Raw genomic sequence first — 18,419 nt, 5'->3', positions numbered from 1 at the left:
GCGACCGAGAGAATGTGGAATTTTGTGGGCTAGACTTGAAGACTGTTATTTACTCATTTTTTCCCCTTCTAAGAAAAGCTCGATGAAAATTCAAATAACTAACCTACAGGTAAAATTTCAGAAGATAAAGCAATCCCTCAATAACTGCAAAAATTATTTTCTTGAAAATATTATATTTGGCAAAACCGTAATTGCAGTAAGAGAATTAGAGGGTGAAATCACACAATAAAAGGGTATTAAAATGTACCTTTTGAACCTCAGAGTAAATGAATGTTCTGAAAAACAACTACTTCCAAAGCAAACTGATTTCACCCATGTAAGCATTCAATATTGACTAGAGGAAACATTTTCTTAGAACGCCACTTTCAGTGTTCATGAAACATTACTGCTCAGGTTCTGTGTAGGCAAACGCTTCAAAGTTTAGTCAGTGGGCACCTGGTAGCTCTTTACAAATTCTTCAGATTCACAGAGGATTCAAATACACTGTGGTAGTCAGGAAGATGGATCACCAGGTCTCCTTCCAGAGAAAGACGTGCTGCCTCACTGCCGGCATTGTGGCCAGCAGATAGCTTTCTGCTGTTGGCTCCCTCAGGCTGTCTCACCCAGGGAGGCCACCTCAAGCTGGCAGTATGTCCTCCCCAGGGCAGCCTGCCTCCAGTGACTGAGCCAAGCAGGCAACACTGGCATCAGACCTCTTCAGCAGGTTGCCGAAAGCTTTGTCAGGCCTGAACCACAGCTAGACATCTCCCTCAGCTCAACTTCTTCCCCCTTTCTTTCACGATGAACATCCTGGACCCCAAACTCTGGTCTCACTGTCCACTTCCAGAGAATGTAATCATTAGCACATCTTTTCCATGCCCCTTCTCTCTCACTCCATTTACCACAAATCTCAAGAAAATGCTGGGTATGCTCATCTTCTTGCATTATCATGGAACTTAAGAGCAAGCACATGTTTTAGGATCTCGACATCACTTTATTTAATGAAAGGAGGGAATATAAGTAGATTCCTCCCTGCATCATCTTACTTGGTACATAGAAGAGGTAATAATTACTGTTGAGCAATTCTTTTCTCTCTGAAGATTAAACTATACTTTGCCTGTAAAATTACAAATATAAAATCACGTTCATCCAAGCATGTATTCATTCAATATTATTCAATACTGGGCACTTTCTACATGCCAGGCACAGGTGAAAAAGTACTGAAGAAAGTTCCCATGCTAGAGGATGGTGCATTCTAGCGATTGAGATAGGCAATAGACAGAAATGAATACATTGCCAGGGTCTGGAAAGAAAAATAAAGCAAGGTGAGAGGATAGAGAATGATTGGAGAAGCATCTGTTGTTCTGAAACTACAGGTAGAGAGGAATTGCTATCATCCATAAATGGCTGGGTTGGCCTAGTTACATCCACATTTCGTATATCAATTTCCTAGACAGAACATAACATTTTTGTTCTAGTGCAAAACTCATTGCATGCAACTTCCCTAAAATAATATTTCCTCTGCATTGTGAGTCCACCTGCTGCATCAAACATAAAATCTTTAATCTATGTTACTAACCTATATAGCAGTTCTGTCTTGGGGAAAGAGCAGCCTAAGCCATCATAAGCTAGAGTCAGATACAGTGTCTCAGGCAGATGGCTTTAGTGGGCAACATCATAAGCCTGCCAGATTTTTCAAAATATGAAAGGGTTTTCTGCCTCATTAGTACTTCATGGCTGACCATCCACAAACACCTGGTGTTCAGACTTCTTCCTCTTATGAAAATGCAACCATATACAGTCTTAGCTTGAAGGGGTTTATGTTATATCATCTTTGTCCAAAGAATCTAATATCTAGGTAATTTATAAAGGCACAGGTAGGGGAGAACTTACATAGTTCAATTAAGGTGAAAAATTGAAATCAGGACCTACAGGAACTTAAGAGTAGTAGGTAGTGGTAGAAACAAATTAAATTATTTTAAGGCCTTCCCAATTCCCACACTACATTGTCCAGAGGGAATCCCAGGCTGCCTTTAGAGGTCTCTACACCATCAGTGGAAGAATAAATAACAAAAATGACAGTTTTGTTCTGAGAATAATTGTATATTTATCTCTTTTGTTTTATTTCCTTATACTTTAGGACAACTTTGTTGTTGTCTTCAACACGTATAGGAATACTGAGCACCACAGTGTCTTTCCTTAATGTGGGAATCAAATCTTACCTACCCTGCTGAACTCTCGTATGAGGGAAAGGGAAGTTTAGAGCAAACTTAATTCAGCTATTGTAGATTTATTAAGTTTCTTAAGAGTATACTGTCCCAAGGTTATAAATTTCAGTTTTTGTATCTGTAAAAGGGAGATCACAACATCTCAAATTCTTCACAAGGTCAATAAAGGATGTGTTTTAAAGTATAACTGACCCTTAAAACAATGTGGGAGTTAGGGGTGTAGAATCCGAGTAACTGAAAACCTGGATATAACTTTTGACTACCCCCAGATTTAACTTATTTTTTAAAATTAAAACAAACTTTTTTTTTTTGACAGAGAGAGAAAGAGTGTATGTGTGCAAGTTGGGGTTGGGCAGAGGAAGAAGGACAAAGAGAATCTCAAAAAGACTCCCCACTGAGCACAGAGCCCAACATGGGGCTTGATCTCATGACCTTGAGAACATGACCTGAGCCAAAATCAAGAGTCGGAAGCTCAACCGACTGATCCACCCAGGTGCCCTCCAAAAACTTAACTTCTAACAGCCTACCGTTGACTGGAAGACTTACTCATTAATTAATACATATTTTGCATGCTATACGTATTATATATTGTATCCTTATAATAAAGACAAAGAAAATGTTACTGAAAAAAATTAAGGAAAATACATTTCCAGTATTGTACTGTATTTATTGGAAAAAGGTCCATGTTTAAGTGCACCTATGCAATTCAAACCCATGTTCAAGGGTCAACTGTGCTTTGAAAACTACAGAGTGATTTGCAAACGTACTATTACAACTGGAGTTTATTTGTTTGGATTAAAATGTTAAAACATTATTCTGATGTCCTGTATCAGATTATATTATACTCTCAATTTTCAATTAAGCAACAAAAATACATTCATTTATTGGGCAACTTCTGTGTTACACCATGGAGAATATAAAAAATGATAGTTATCTCCTATAATCAAGGAGCTTATACAGATCAGATTTGAGGGGAATGTGGGAAGATGTGGTTCTGGGTTTTGCCAACATTTACTGAGCACTTTCTTATGTGCCAGACATCATTATAAACGCCTTATATGTAGTAACTCTTTTAGTCTTTAAAAACCCTATGAAAATAAAACATTTTTATCCTCATTTTACAGATGAGGAAGATAAGGCACAAGAATTTTTGGAAACCTGCCCAAGGTCAGACATCTAGTAACTATTAAATGTATTGAAGTTAACTCGCACATTTAGGCAAGTTAGCTACAACGGTACTCGTTTTATTGCATCGCAAGTTGGGCAGAAAACAACAAATGTATCATTAACGATAACAAATAATGCTAACAGTAAATGATAAATGAAGAGATCATCCTGTGATAGGATGGCCACCAAAGTCTTCATGATATGAGCCCAAAACTATATCCAAACTTGTTTGCAGAATTTAGACAAGAAAAATAAAGGGTAAATGAGACTATTCTATTCTATACATACCTTTTTGAGCAAGCAATAGGTATCACTTTATTGAAATATACAAATAGGAAAATACAAAAATCCCATATATACTTTTCAAATATCTCATTGAGCAGGTTCTCACTTATAGACCAGATTTATTTCCTAATTAAAACAGAGCAAGCATTGACTTAAAGCACTGTCTGACTCCTATCCATACACCAGTCTTAAAATAATTTACTTTATTTCAAATAATTATCAATTAAATGTTTTCCTATAATCAAGACCATTCAATACTAGCCACTTATAATGGAAAATAACTTGAAATCAAATAATGTCTTTCTATAATAAAAAATGACAAATTATTTTCAGCTTATGTGAGAAGCACTGTGTTGGTTTTTCATGGTGCAGACAGGAGGCTGCCCCACTTGCCCCTCTGGGTTTTTATATTTGTTACAATTATAACATTTTATATATAGGAAAACAATTTTTGAGAGCTACTTTTCACATGACACACAAACAATGGCAAACATCGTTTCTACTTGTTTTAATTTCCGGCAGAACAAGTGTACTGATTGCTTATTGGTCCTGTGTGTATCCCATGTTACTTACCAAACGATACGTCTGGGCCTTTAAGACATTGAGATCAATAAAGTTTTCTTCATTGTCTGTCTCCTCTTCCTTAGGAAAAAAAAAAAGTAAATAATTGTAAAAAGTTATAATTTAAAGAATATATTTCCAGTTTTTACATGCATAATACACTAAGTTCAACACAAGACTAATGCAGGAAAGGGTATTTAAAAGCCTAGTGGTGTGCATAAAGTAGGGCATAATGTTATTAGCAGCTCATCTGTTTTTTGAGGTTTTGATGGTACCTTTTAAAATAGGGCCTTTTTATAGTCACTGAAAAAGGAAAAAAAAACAGAAGAAGGAAGGGCTGCTGCTATAAAACTAGAGATAAAGAAACATAAGAATAAAACAAGAGTGTTATGGTGAGTGCTATGAAGTGTGTAAGCCTGACATTTCACAGATCTGTACCCCTGGGGCAAGTAATACATTATATGTTAATAAAAATAATAATAATAATAAAAAACGAATAAAACAAGAAACACTGAAGAGTGGCATATCTAATTTTTATTTATTTATTTTTTCAGCGTAACAGTATTCATTGTTTTTGCACAACACCCAGTGCTCCATGCAATATGTGCCCTCCCTATTAAGGAGTGGCATATCTAAAAGAGAAGAGATAATGGAAGAAGTGAATGGCAATTTTGAGAACATGACAAAAATGGCAAAAATGAGGTTGACAGACACAGAATATCTTCACCTGCTCCCAGGACCAGTCCCATTAATGCATATTTTTGACATCTCATCTCTTACATGCTCAAGTTTAATAAATTAATGAGATTAGTCATTAGTACTGTTTGGCCCATGGCCCCTAAACCCTAATCTTGTATTAACTACTTAAAAGGATAGTTCAGGTATATTCCAAGCTGGTCCTGATCCCTGAGCCAACTGGTATCGGGGGCAGGGTCAGAAGTGACCCTTGGGGCACCTGGGTGGCTCAGTGGGTTAAAGCCTCTGCCTTCAGCTCAGGTCATGATCCCAGGGTCCTGGGATCGAACCCCACATCGGGCTCTCTGCTCAGCAGGGGGCCTGCTTCCTCCTCTCTCTCTGTCTGCCTTTCTGCCTAGTTGTGATTTCTCTCTGTCAAATAAATAAAATATTAAAAAAAAAAAAAAAAAAAAAAAGAAGTGACCCTTGGAGAGGCAATCCCTTTCCCAACATACAAAAATGGAGTCTGGGGAGGTTCTAAAGCATGTAGAACAAAGGAAAAAAAAAAAAAGCTCCCCTTTCTCTTCAGAGGTCTTTAGGTGGGTGAAACCAATCTAGTAAGGACTTAAGGACATGGTAAGACAGTGAATGGAACTTGGTCCTCAAAGGAAAAACAAAATAAAACAGTAAGTGTGTGTTATTTGGCAGACATTTCCACATATACAGTTCTACAAAGCTGCAGTAGGAGATTTCAAAGATAATCCTTATCTTCAAGAACCTAGACAGATGTAAGAGTGGTTCTGAGACCTGCAGCATCAGCATCAGCATCAGCACCAGCAAGACCCGGGAGCCTGTCAGGATGCAGATTCTAAGGTTCCATCCCAGATCTATTCCGAAACTCGGGGGTGGGGACACTAAGGTAAGCTACGAGAACTATGCTAATCTTTGGGGGAATTGGAAAGATTTTATGAAATATGAAGCAATATAAATGCAGAGTATAAATACACTCAAGTGACATTTACTTTTTTTATATTTACATTATTTTACGTTACTTTTTCGGAGAGGCAGGGCAGTGGAGCCCAAAAGTAGACAAAATTGATGTGATTGTTTACATCTTAAATCTTAACCATAAATGCAGATGCACACCTTTGAGATCCAGCTCAGTGTATTCTGTGTTTGCACTGCTGACGACCTACTTAACAACCAGAGTAAATGACCGAACTGCCAATGACTCAATGCCCATGGAAGAAGAGACAAGTTTCTTATGCTTTTATCATAACCTAATCAGTACTGTTTACATAGGGAATCAATAAATACTCGTTGTATTAGTACTGGATTAAATGCTAATAGGTAAAAAGCTTTAATAGTAGGCAGTCAAAAAAAGGATTTATGTTACTAAATATTACTAAGAGAGCATTCAAAAGGAATTGAAATATAAACAGACTTAGAAAAAAGTTTCAAAATAAACTAAGAAGATTCTGATTTCAGTAATATAGAAGACACTCAATAATTTCCCACTATTTCTTTGCCTAATAAGTACTATGTACCCTCTTAATTCTCTAACTGCCAGTTACTAAGTATATGATTACACACAGCAGGTGAAAATATTGTTTTGTGATCAATACTTCTTTTATCTTTTTTTAAAGAGTTATCAACATGTCCTATCTTGACAAGTCTAAAATTGAAGGATTCTAATTTCTAGATGATTATAGCAGAACTTTACTCTGTCAGAAATAATTTTTTTCCACCCTTGAGCCACCGCACAAACTCTGGCAACAAAATAATGTAACATCCCACCATCCAAACGCTTTTTGGCACTCATCACCTTAGCAAGAGGGATGGGAGAGGTAATGAAGGGCTACGTGGAGATACAAAAAAATGCAAAGTTGGTTTCCATCCCTACAGAGTCTTCTTTCTGACTAGTAGGTTTTTGTACTTTTTTCCCCGACTGGCAGTTTTGAGTTATGTCCCTGAAGATATATGTCGATGCACTGGGACCAGGTTTCTATCGATAAACCATTAACTAATAAATACTTATTAAAAAGAGATGAGGAAAACACCTGAGTAAAGTAAATGAGGTCAACGAATGGCAGTATGCAAGAACATTTTCTGAGCCTGAATGGGAAAATCTATTACATAAAGAATAAAGTCGAAACTCCTTAAAATGGCCAAAGTGATCTGGATCTCGTCTATCTTTCCTGTGAATCTTAAACCACACACATGCATACACCCACCATACTTAGGAAATCTGGCCCCAGTGGTCTCTCAGTTCCTTGATCAAGCTAAGCTCGCTCCTGCCTCAGAGCTTATGTACATGCATTTCCACCAGGGTCTTGCCTCACAGGTGCTCAAGAAAACACATATGGAATGAATGAACATATACTTACCTTAACCTTTAAAATGTATCATACTTTTAAAATATATCTTATAAATTAATTTTACAATGGTCCTTTTCCTTCTATAAATTACAGAATTAGCTTTTTTCTATTAATGGTTTAAAATATTTATACTGCTGGCAAAATTCAAGTTAAAAACTTTGACAATACAAAGAAGCATAGAAAAGGAAATAATCAGGGTGCCTGGGTGGCTCAGTTGGCTGAGCGTCTGCCTTCAGCTCAGGTCATAATTCCAGAGTCCTGAGATTGAGCCCTGCATCAGGCTCCCTGCTTAGTGGGGAGTCTATTGCTCCCTCTTCCACTTGTCCTCTCTCTCTCTCTCTCACTCGCTCTCCAATAAATAAAATCTTAAAAAAAGGAAATAATCATCCATAACCCTTCCACCCACATATAACTAATATTAACATATTATTATTTTTTCTTTTTTGTATATTTTACATACTTGGGTTTATGCATACAGCAGAAATTATCATCTATATATCACTAACATTTCTTTGTAAACAATTTTTATGGCTACATAATATTCTATTATTTGGAAATAGTCTAATTTACTTAATGGTTAGTTTCAGCATTTCCTAGAAAACAATGTAGCATATAATAGCTTAATAAATTAGCTGAAATATAGAATATACTTATTATCTAGTGATTTATTTACTTTTTAAAGATTTTATTTATTTATTTATTTATATTTGAGTACAAGCAGGGGGAATGGCGAAGGAGAGAAGCAGGCTCCCGGTTGAGCATGAAGCCCAATGCGGGGCTTGATCCCAGGACCCTGAGATCATGACCTGAGCCGAAGGCAGATGCTTAAAAGGCTGAGCCATCCAGGCACCCCTTATCTAATGTCTGAAAAATTCATTGGAAAATGTAATTGGTTTATGGCAATAAAATACACTTTAAAAAAGGGTTTTTTCCCCCTACTATTTTAATTTTAGATCATAGGTATATTTCCTAAAATATCAGGGTCAATCTAGCTCTGGTTCTGAGAAAGTGCTTTTTTTCCTACCATGTTAATAGTTTAATCTGTTATAGAGACTTGATCACGTAGTTTCACAATATGAATAGAATGTTAAGAATGGTAAAGGCCCAGATGCTGCCAAACAACTTAGAAAATGTTGGTACTTAAATGTGTTTTTAAAAACTCCTAAAGGGTAGTACTTATCCTAATTTTAGAAGCATATAGGAGTTCCTGAGAAATGAACAGTGTTCTTACAAAGTAGAATATATTAATCCTAAACCCTACTATTCTTTTGTAAATTCTATATTATTTATGGCCTATTTCAAATCATGAATGGTTGCTAACAAACTATTTACTCATATAACTAGCAGTCCACTATTTCCTGTTTACAGTTTAAGAACCTCTGCTACAATTCAAACTTCAATCTTTAGAAAACATGAGCATTAACTTAACTAATGGTCTAAACAACTGATACTTGGTACCCTATTTAAAAGTGTTTCTTCTCTAGAAACAATGAAATGAAATACATTCCTAAAAATGGAAGTCTGGGGGAATTAAGAGAAGGGAAAGGAATTCAAAGGTAAAAAGAAACAAAAAGTTCAGTAGCACACATACCACAAATTCTTCATCCACTTTATTTAATGTTAATTCTGCATCATCTTCTGGGACAGTTTCTTCTTCTAATTCTTCCACTGGGTATGTTGGTCTAAAATAATAAGGCTTAGTATGTGATAAGAGTTAAAAACAAAACATTTTAGCAAGACCAAAAGGTAAAATGTGAATTTTAAGAATCCCCTCTATGCCAGATCTTGTCCTTTTTTACTACGCCCCCTTCCATAATCACTACCACAAATTTGATGTATACTTTTGAAACTTTCTATTTTTAGTTATGTTAGTTAGTTATGTTAGCTGTGTTAGCTCTATGTAAAGAAGCAAAAATGTTTATCTCCAAATTTAAAGAAAAATTATACACAATTGGGATGATAAAATGCATATTGTTATCCAACATTCTTTTTCACTAAGTTACCACATTTAAGTACATATACATTTTTCTCTTTTTTCCCCCTACACCTGCACTATTCCACTGAACAACAGTACCATAACTAATTTAACTAGAAACTTAGCTGAACATTGAGGTGGTTTCTAATTTTTTTTACTAAACAAAAAAATCATCCTTGTACATTCATCATTATGTCCATCATTTAGAATAAATGTATATAATAGCTGGGTCAACAACTTTGTACATTTTATTGTTTTTCCATATGCTCCAAAAGCCAATTTCCATAATGTTACCCTAATTTACACCCCCAACAACAGTGACTCTATTTCCATATGTTCACAAATACTGCAAACAAACTTTAATCTTTGCCAATCACGTAAGTGAAAAATCTCTTGTTTTAACTGCATTTCTTTAAGAGAGTAAGTAAACATCTTATTACATAGATTGGCAACTTTTCCTTGCATGGATGCTAGCAGTTTTAACATCATATATACAAGGTTTTCCTTCACATGACACATCCCACCCCTCTTTGACCTTTTAGTACTCCTACAGTTTCATTTTTCACATTTACATCGTTGACCAATTTGAAATTTATTTTGATGGAATAAGAAGGGTTCCAGCTTTCTTCTAAATCTAATCAGTGGTCCTAACACTAAGTATGAACAACCATTTCTCCAACAAGATTAACAACATGTATTTCCCATATTAAAAATACCTGAAAATATTTAGGTTTATTTCTAGAAACTCATTTAAAAATCCATACCTCAGACATATTAATAAAATATAAAAATCAACATTTAATATTAAGGAAAGGAAGTACTGAGAACCAAATCAATCTTCTTAAGGAATAAGTTCTTTATTTCATTAATTAGAATTAGAGACTACCTCAAAAGCAATGTTCTTCTAGGACTTGCTTTGACATATTTAATATATAAAATAATCATCTATAAATATATAACTTCTGTGTAATTTACATATTACATAGCTGACAACTATCTGATGCCTACTTTCAATATTTTCCCTCTTATTCTTCCCCATGTATTTTAACAGTCCATGTAAATTACTCAAATCACAATACGTGGTCAAGAATTAGATATACCTAGAAACAAAGGAAGTACAAAACTGAATATTGGTTGAGATATTAATCACTTCAGGCGAATTTAGAGCACATTGGGCAGTAAATTTAATAACATCTAAAAATGCCAAAATGGACTAGCACATCTCATAACTTTTCTTGGAGTCTAATAAGGAAGTAATGTGAATCCATATAGTTATTCCTTTTACTGCACTAACTGGTAATATTTAGGTTGAAGCATATGAAATTGCCATTTTTTAGTTCAATCACAGGTGAATATCAGCAATTTCATATGGTTCAAGCTGATGATGACCTAAGTCAAGTACATTTTTTTAAAGTACTTATTAATAAGAGAATAGATTATTTATATGAGAATGTAATTGAATATACATTAAGATATGAACAGGGAACAATATATATACCTTTCCAAAGAAATTTTTTCTCATCCCAAAGTACTGCTTGCTCAGGTTTTACCTAAATAATGCTTTCCACAATCTCTAACCAGTCAATAATTCCAATCTTCAAAGAACCAAAATTATGTATTTCCTAACTATATCTTACATAAATTGACAGTTTCTGAATATTTTATTCTCTTATCCATGTGATTAACATTTATTGAGCATCTATGATATACAAAGTGCTATGCTAACTGCCATATAGTACATATGAAGAGTTCATAGTTTCTTGCAAGAAATCCAAACCCGTAAAAAATGATTTCAATACCATGGAATAAATATAAGCACAGAATTATAAACAAAGCACTCTCAGGTCAGACAAAGAAGCAATGTACAATGCCTAAGAGAGTGTCAGGTGGCTTCTTCAGGTGGCTATTATTCTTGCCCAGTATTTATAAGCAAAAGAGGAAAATCCCATTTAAAGTATATTAATTTCCATTTTTTCCTTAAATCTGCAGCTATCAATTACCCCCATGTATAACTATCTTTGTGTGTGTAAATAGACTTTGAAAAAATTTCCTAATTGACGAAGATATTCAGTTAAACCTTTAATAATTATGTATTTGAATTGGGAAGGGGCATGATAAAATCAGAACTGGTTGTGAATATACCGGATAGTCCAATTTTGTCTATGCAGACATTTCTAATCACCTGTGGCATTTTCAGTTTAGAATAGTCAAGAGGAAATACTTGTCAGCAGTTCAATTAAATAGCTCTGAACCCATGGGGGAAAAAGCTATCCACATAAAATTACTATTGCCAGGTTAGGTAATGTTTACCTTTTCCAGGTGAAACCAATATATTTTAATGCTTCTTCTGCTAAACAGTCAAGAACATAGCATACATGTTCTCCATAACCTGACTTTAATTTTGAGGGAGGAAAATCTGCAGTTCTGCCCTGAAATACAGAAGATAAACAGGGTATTACTTGTTATTTATATTCCAAATGTCAAAATATTTTAAGCAAAGTACTACTGAATAAATGTATCACTTCTCTACTTTTCAAATAGGATTTAAAATAACTGTAATTATATTGCTTCTTAGAAATCCATCTTTTCAGTCCATTGATACATAAAAAACTACAGGAAAATGAAGACATTTTATTGTCAAAGGTATCAAATTGAAAGGCAATAACCTCATGACAGAACAAGTAATTGATCCTGTTAGGGTGAAAAAAGACCACTACTGCCTTGGTATCCTACCGTTAAACAACCATAGGAAGGACAGAGTGAATCACTTGTCAAAAGTTAATAACATGTGTGCCAAAAATTCTTACTGCCTGTCCCTCAGGAAAAGTCAGAAATGAAAAGTACAACTGCTATCATGGTCTATCAAATCAAAGCTCCCTTTCAAAATACAGTGTTTCAGCTTCCTACTAGCATTTTTTAGAAGGAAAACTAAATATCCAAATAATCTACCTCTGAGACATAACAAGATTAAGAAAAAAATATTATTACTTTGAGCTATAAAGAGTACACTGACATTTTTAGAAGTAGCATTAATATTATAATACCAAACATTCTGAGGTTTTATCTGAAAAATCCAGATATAATTTTATGTATGTAAGTGTGTGAATAGACATAGTTATTCACAGCAAATTAATCTAAAAGGGTAGTATCTACATTGAATAGCCAATATTAAATTTCGTAACTTGACAACATTCTGAAAGAAGAGAGTTGTTTACACTTACAAATGATCGAAGCTCAGATAATATGTTAGATATAGTTGCATTAGGGTCATCATATTCTTGAGGTTGCTCAAAGGGGCGTCCTGCTTTGTTAATCAGCCAAGCAGCAAGAGTGCAAAACATGTAGAACTGTTCACCAGGGTTGGTAGGCAGTGCAAAATAGTGTCTGTTTCAAAACAAGGTGGGGAGGATGGAATATGATATATTGCAAACAAATCTATAGCAACTAAACGGACTAAGTTCAAAATTGCTAAAGAACCTCTTTTTTTTAAATGGCTTTAAAATCAAAAGACATTTATAATTCACTCTGAAGTTTCTGGTAATCCACAACACTCATACTCAAGTTTTTAATCAATAGAACTAGAGCAATTACTACTATACGCAAAATATTAGATCAAAGATCTTATACCCAGTAAATGCAGGGCATGTTAAAAAACTGATCGATCATGTACAACTTTTGCCAGTATTATCTGTATGTCAGGAATAATGAATAAGAGTACTTCTTGAAAATGATAATTGGGAATTAAGAGAATTTCAGACTTTGAAAAAAAAGACTCTAATGATTAATTACTATGCATTTTTACAACATCACTGGTATCTTTACATACTGTTCCTAATACATTAGGTATGTTAAACAGTTGTTCTCATCTTGGCTGCATATTTGAAGTACCCGAGAAGCTTGTTGAAGTATTGCTACTGGACAAAACATTGCTTCTTCCCTTACAAATTAAATCGGAACTTCTGGGGGTAAAGCCCCAGTACAAGTAGGTTTCAAAAGCTACCTAGATGGTTTTAAGGTACCAGGATTAAGAACCACTGAGTATCACATCCACAGTCTAACAAACATTTGTTGACTTTTGCTAAATCCCCTAGCCAGCAGGCAAATAGTCCTACAAAGATCAATGTACAGTTTATACTTAAATAGGTTAAGAATAAAACTTGCCGGGGCGCCTGGGTGGCTCAGTGGGTTAAAGCCTCTGCCTTCGGCTCAGGTCATGATCCCAGAGTCCTGGGATCGAGTCCTGCATCGGGCTCTCTGCTCAGCAGGGAGCCTGCTTCCCCCTCTCTCTCTGCCTGCCTCTCTGCCTACTTGTGATCTCTGTCTCTCTAGTAAATAAATAAAATCTTTAAAAAAAACAAAACAAAACTTGCCAACAATACTCAAGCCAGTTTGATCAAAGATCTGATTTTGTTTTATGTGCAATTATTAATTTTTGTGTCATTTATAATTTTATTTATGGCTATTATAACTATTTTTCATAAAAATCAGCAGTCTACTCTTTCATGTTTCCCAAACTTTTTCCTGCAGGGTAGTGAAAATGTTCTAAACGATAACAGGTAGCTGGGAAGAAAAAGGTCGGCAAGTCCTTCCAGGCATCTGTGCACAGCGCTTTCAAAGTACCCACTGCTGAAAACTCATCTTTTCTTTCCAGGCTGTTACCAACTCCAGAACAGAGGACTGAATACTGACAGATCCTCCAGACACAGGGCAGTGGTTCTCAAACTTGAACATGCATCAGAATCACCAGAAAGGCTTGTTAAGTAGACTTCTAGGCTCCACCCCTCGAATTTCCAATGCAGTATACCTGGAAAGGGACTCTGGCCTTGCATTTATAATAAATTCCCAAGCCATGCTACTGCTCATCTGACAACCACAGTCTGGGAACCATTAAATTAGGATTTTTGCCACACAAATCCATGATTTAAAATATCCTGGATTATAGCACAGAGGTTATATCAGTAGAACCTTTAGGCCATTTTCTTTTAGTTTGAAAATATACTTGGGAACAAAAATGCATTTTTATCATAGAAAATGTTGGTTGTTTATATTATCCAGATTGATTCACTGAAGTAATAACTCCCAATCCCAAAATTCCTATCATAGATCAAATAACACTACCTTTTCCTCTAACTTTTCTCCTATTCTGGACTGACTTAGCAGTATGGGCAGTTTACATAGAGCCTACATACCTTAAAATTCAAGTTATTGGAAGAGAGCAAGGAATGAAATCAAAACTGTCCAGGGAAATTATTTAAGCCAAGGTACAGCCATTAAAAGAAAGCATTACAGATTTTTAATCTAAGTTGCATTTTACACAATAAACAATGTCAAGTATTAACTTATTTATCTTGCTGTCACTAAGCTACACTGATTGTGAGAAAAAGTGCTAGCTGTGCATAACCCCCCGACAACTAATGGCACTGACTTCAGGGAACGATGGACTTTTCCTGACCAGAACAAGGGCAGAACTTTAGGTTGTATGATAGACACAGTTCTTTCAGTTGTCATTATGTCTTTTCCACTTCTTAGTTTCTGAAAGTAGTTATCACACAGGTAGAAGTCTTTTAAACCAGAGTAATTAGTCCACAAGTTTACTAACTTCATATAAAGTCAAGCAAGGGCCTAGGTACCCACAGCTACCAGTTGTAGGGACAAATTATCGCAAAGGAAAACAAAAACTAGAAATAGAGCTAAAATGGTAACAGTATTCATCTTTGGGGATGAGATTATGGGTAATATCAGTATTTTCTACGCACTTTCTTGTGTTTTTCTGAGACCTCTACAACAGGTACTTTTATAACTTTTATAATCAGAAAAAAACAGTTTGTGTTTTGTGGAGGGGTGTGTGTGCTTTAAAGACTAAGAAAGCCAAGCCGTCTTCCGGTTCTTTCAGCGATTCTGAAACTTTAGTCTCTAAAAAAATACCAAAGCTAAACTCGGTGAGCTCCGAGGCCTCTGTCGCCAAGTTTGGGGTGAAGTGCCCTTTCCTGGCTACGAAGATGGAGGCAAGCGCTAACTCGCGTTCAAGGTTCCCCAGGAGGCCGGAGGAGGCATCTCCCCGGGCTCCGGCCGGCACCCAGGCGCTGGAGGACGAGGGCACCCACCTGGACGGGGGCTTCAGGTTGTTCTTCCGGAGGAGTTCCTCCTCGTAGTGGAGCAGCTTCAGCTTCTCCACCAGGTCCTCCATCACCACGAACATGTGGTAGGCCGCGCCGGGGCCCCGCTCCACGACCACCTCCCCTGCCCCTTCGCCGCGGGACCGAGACACTCCATCTTCCAAACCTGACGGCGTGACCACTGCCGCTGCGGCCGCCATCACAGAACAGGCAGAAAACGCCCGGCGTGGGCTCCGGCCCACAGTCCTCGGCGGCCTTCACCGCCAGAGCTGCCGCAGCCAGGACCGCCGCGACCGGTTACCAGGCGACCGCCGGGCAACCTGTCACCAGGGAAACTAGACTCCAGCCCCTTCCCGCCCACGTTTCTTCTAAATTCCCTCCAACCAGGGCGGGCTTTCTGAACAACGTCACGCGGGGCCCGCACCCTTCCCCCGCCCCTGGGGAGGAGGTGGCTGGGAAGTAGTCCCACCCCCTCGTGAGGGCGTGGCGCTCCGCCTCCAAGTGGGGCCGCGCCTCCAGGCAGAGGAGGGGCGGAAGGCGTTTCTGTGGCGCGCTCCCAGGGGGTGTTAGCTGGTTGGGGCGGGCTGGGCCTGGTGGTTACCCGCCGCAGCTGAGCTGGTATCCGAGTTAGCGGTTGCGCTGAAAAGCGTAAGGGGTAAGGAAGGCTCCCACTGCAGTGTTTTCACTATTTTCAAAACTGAAAGTTTTCACGGTTGCAAAAATAGTGGATATCGTAGGTTTCCCTTTGGATCAGGAACTTTCCAACAACAGGTTTCTGTATTTGCTATATTTAACGGAATATGATAAACCTTGAAGTATTATAATTCTCCCCTGTTATTCTGGCGCTGGAACAGGGAAGGGGTGGGGAAAAGAAGGGAAGAGGATGAGCAAAAAGGAGGTACTGGGAACGATTTGTTCTACCTCTGAAACAAGAATTCTAAATTCACATCCTCTGGTTTCCAGCCCATTACATGTTGCGTAAGATTTGGGGGTTCCTTGTTAAAATCAACAAAATAAAGGGGATTATCTTGAATTTCTCTGCAGGACAGCTCTAAGTGTGGCTAAAGAGAGGTACTACTGTACTCTGCAGCTATTAGGAAAACAAGAAAGGTGACATAACTGACCACAGCTTTACAGTCCTCAAAACAGGTTTGTGTGTTAAGCAGTTTTCCAAAATGCAGCATAAAATATGAGGTAAGTGGTAGATGTGTGGAGGTTTCATGGGAGAAGAGAATGTGGAAAGAGACTGGAAATGTATTTGTGTTTATGATGTGATTTGGGGGAGATCTCTGATGTTATACCTGCTACTAGACAGAAGAGTCACATTTTTTTTTTGACATAACTGAAGTTTTGAAATTTAATATATTTTTGTTTTTGTTAGAAAATGAGAAGAGGAGCACTTTTTATTTTACTATCCGTCTAACTTCTTTCTGATACTAGTAAAGTTATTAAAGCGAAAAATCAGAAAGACAAATATCTTCTAACCTTTACCAGAGAAAGGAAATACATAAAATAATTTAGAAGATAACCAAAGGGAAGGGCCACAGAGAGTTGCTTTTTAAATAATGTTACTTTCCTACTGTAAGTCATTAGCCAACTGCTTTTAATAAAGATAGGTTGGAAAATTGTCTTTGACTGTACCCTACTGCAGATTTGGCCTTTTTCTTTGCTTCCTCAGAAAAGTGTTTCTCACCATACATTCCCCACCCCAGCCACCACATTTGGGGGTGAGGGATATTGTAGTAAGTCTGTTTAACTTTCAGAGTACAAGATAGATATATAGCTTTTTACAATTGGAAAAGAAAAGTGAAAGCTCTGAGGCATACTTTGTGATGCTTGGTTAGTCAACAAGCAACCGTTGGCTGTTTAAATGATACTCAAAACGGTTTCAGACTTTACAGGTAAATTGGTTCCAGGGAGATGTTCACTCAAGTCATTCTGCCTGCATAAGATGTTCTGACATTTTCAGAAAGTTATATAAAGTACTCAAGATGAAATAGCCAAACATTGTATTTTGGCTGATAAACGCTCCAACAACATATGTATTTTGACTAGGGGGGGAAGAAACCCACCTGTCCCAGAACCTAGACATTTTCTTCCCCAGCACAATACTGATGCATCCTGGCTTGAAAGCAGTGTGAAGAATTGTTTCTCCCCTTCATTGTTGTGAAGGACAAAAAAGACTAAAATATAATAAAGTGTGCCACGGTAACTGTGACACAGAAAGAATAAAAGAAAGGAAAAGCCAACTGTTCAACATTTTGTGTTTTCCCATAGAAAAAAAGATGGGAAACAATACTGAAATGTCATTTCATTTTTATAAGGTCTGGGGATGAGGTTTGCTGAATCTTTGTTTCTCATCATAGTTGATAACACTTCTCTTTCCCTGCTGGAAGTATTTCCTTCACACGTGTGAGAATGCACACTGAAATCCTCTTCCAGCTCTTTCAGCCACTTGGAAGCTTTGGGGTCCATTTTTGTTTGTAGTTTTGCTGGACTAGTTCCTGTGTTGACCAAGGAGTTAGACAAGGGCTTAAAGAGACAAGAATGTTGAGGCACGTGCATTCCTCCTTTCAGGAATCTTGAGAGATTTATCTCTGGCTCTATGTGTTGACCACAATTAATAGCCAGGCTTCTGACAGGGACTTTTATCTCTTACAAACTGTGAGATGATTGGAGTTAAATTTTAAGGCCCTTAAGACCTTTTTTTGAGTGAATGGGCTAATCTCTGGAAACTGAACGGTACTCTGATCAAAGGGAGATTGAAACTAAATGGATTTCCCGAAAGATGCTGAGCAAGGCCAGCAGGAAAATGGAGGCAGGTTCGAAGATGGAGGAAGGCTTTCCAACTGCATCTCCAGATATAAGAACAAGTCCTTCAAGACTGGGTGGGCATGCTTAAAGTGCAAACCTGCTTTGCATTATAAATGACTTCAAGATGTTAAAAACTGAGAAAATCACTAATTGAATAAAACTTTCTTAGCCTAATAGAAAGTGTATGCCAAAAATTCAAAAAGAAAAAGGTCACATTTAAATGTGAAGCATTAGAGGCAAT

The 18,419-nt window shown here is 37.0% G+C and overlaps 1 protein-coding gene across 1 annotated transcript in view; it reads right to left on the bottom strand.

Moving 5' to 3' along the window:
* The window catches only part of IFT57 (intraflagellar transport 57), a 56,194-nt gene extending 40,482 nt beyond the window's left edge, over nucleotides 1-15,712 (bottom strand). The window contains exons 1-5 of the mRNA XM_046003793.1: nucleotides 15,353-15,712; nucleotides 12,470-12,632; nucleotides 11,559-11,677; nucleotides 8,865-8,955; nucleotides 4,233-4,301 (exon numbers count right to left, since the gene is read on the bottom strand). Coding sequence (XP_045859749.1) covers nucleotides 4,233-4,301; nucleotides 8,865-8,955; nucleotides 11,559-11,677; nucleotides 12,470-12,632; nucleotides 15,353-15,564 — 654 coding nt within the window. The 5' untranslated portion in view covers nucleotides 15,565-15,712. The remainder of the gene's footprint in view (nucleotides 1-4,232; nucleotides 4,302-8,864; nucleotides 8,956-11,558; nucleotides 11,678-12,469; nucleotides 12,633-15,352) is intronic.
* Between the last annotated feature and the right edge of the window lie 2,707 nt (nucleotides 15,713-18,419).

The sequence above is a fragment of the Meles meles genome, chromosome 4 (genome assembly GCF_922984935.1).
Source record: "Meles meles chromosome 4, mMelMel3.1 paternal haplotype, whole genome shotgun sequence".
NCBI classification, from domain to species: Eukaryota; Metazoa; Chordata; class Mammalia; order Carnivora; family Mustelidae; genus Meles; species Meles meles.
Note: the sequence above shows the minus strand (reverse complement) of the source record. Positions and strands in the feature narration are given on the sequence as shown.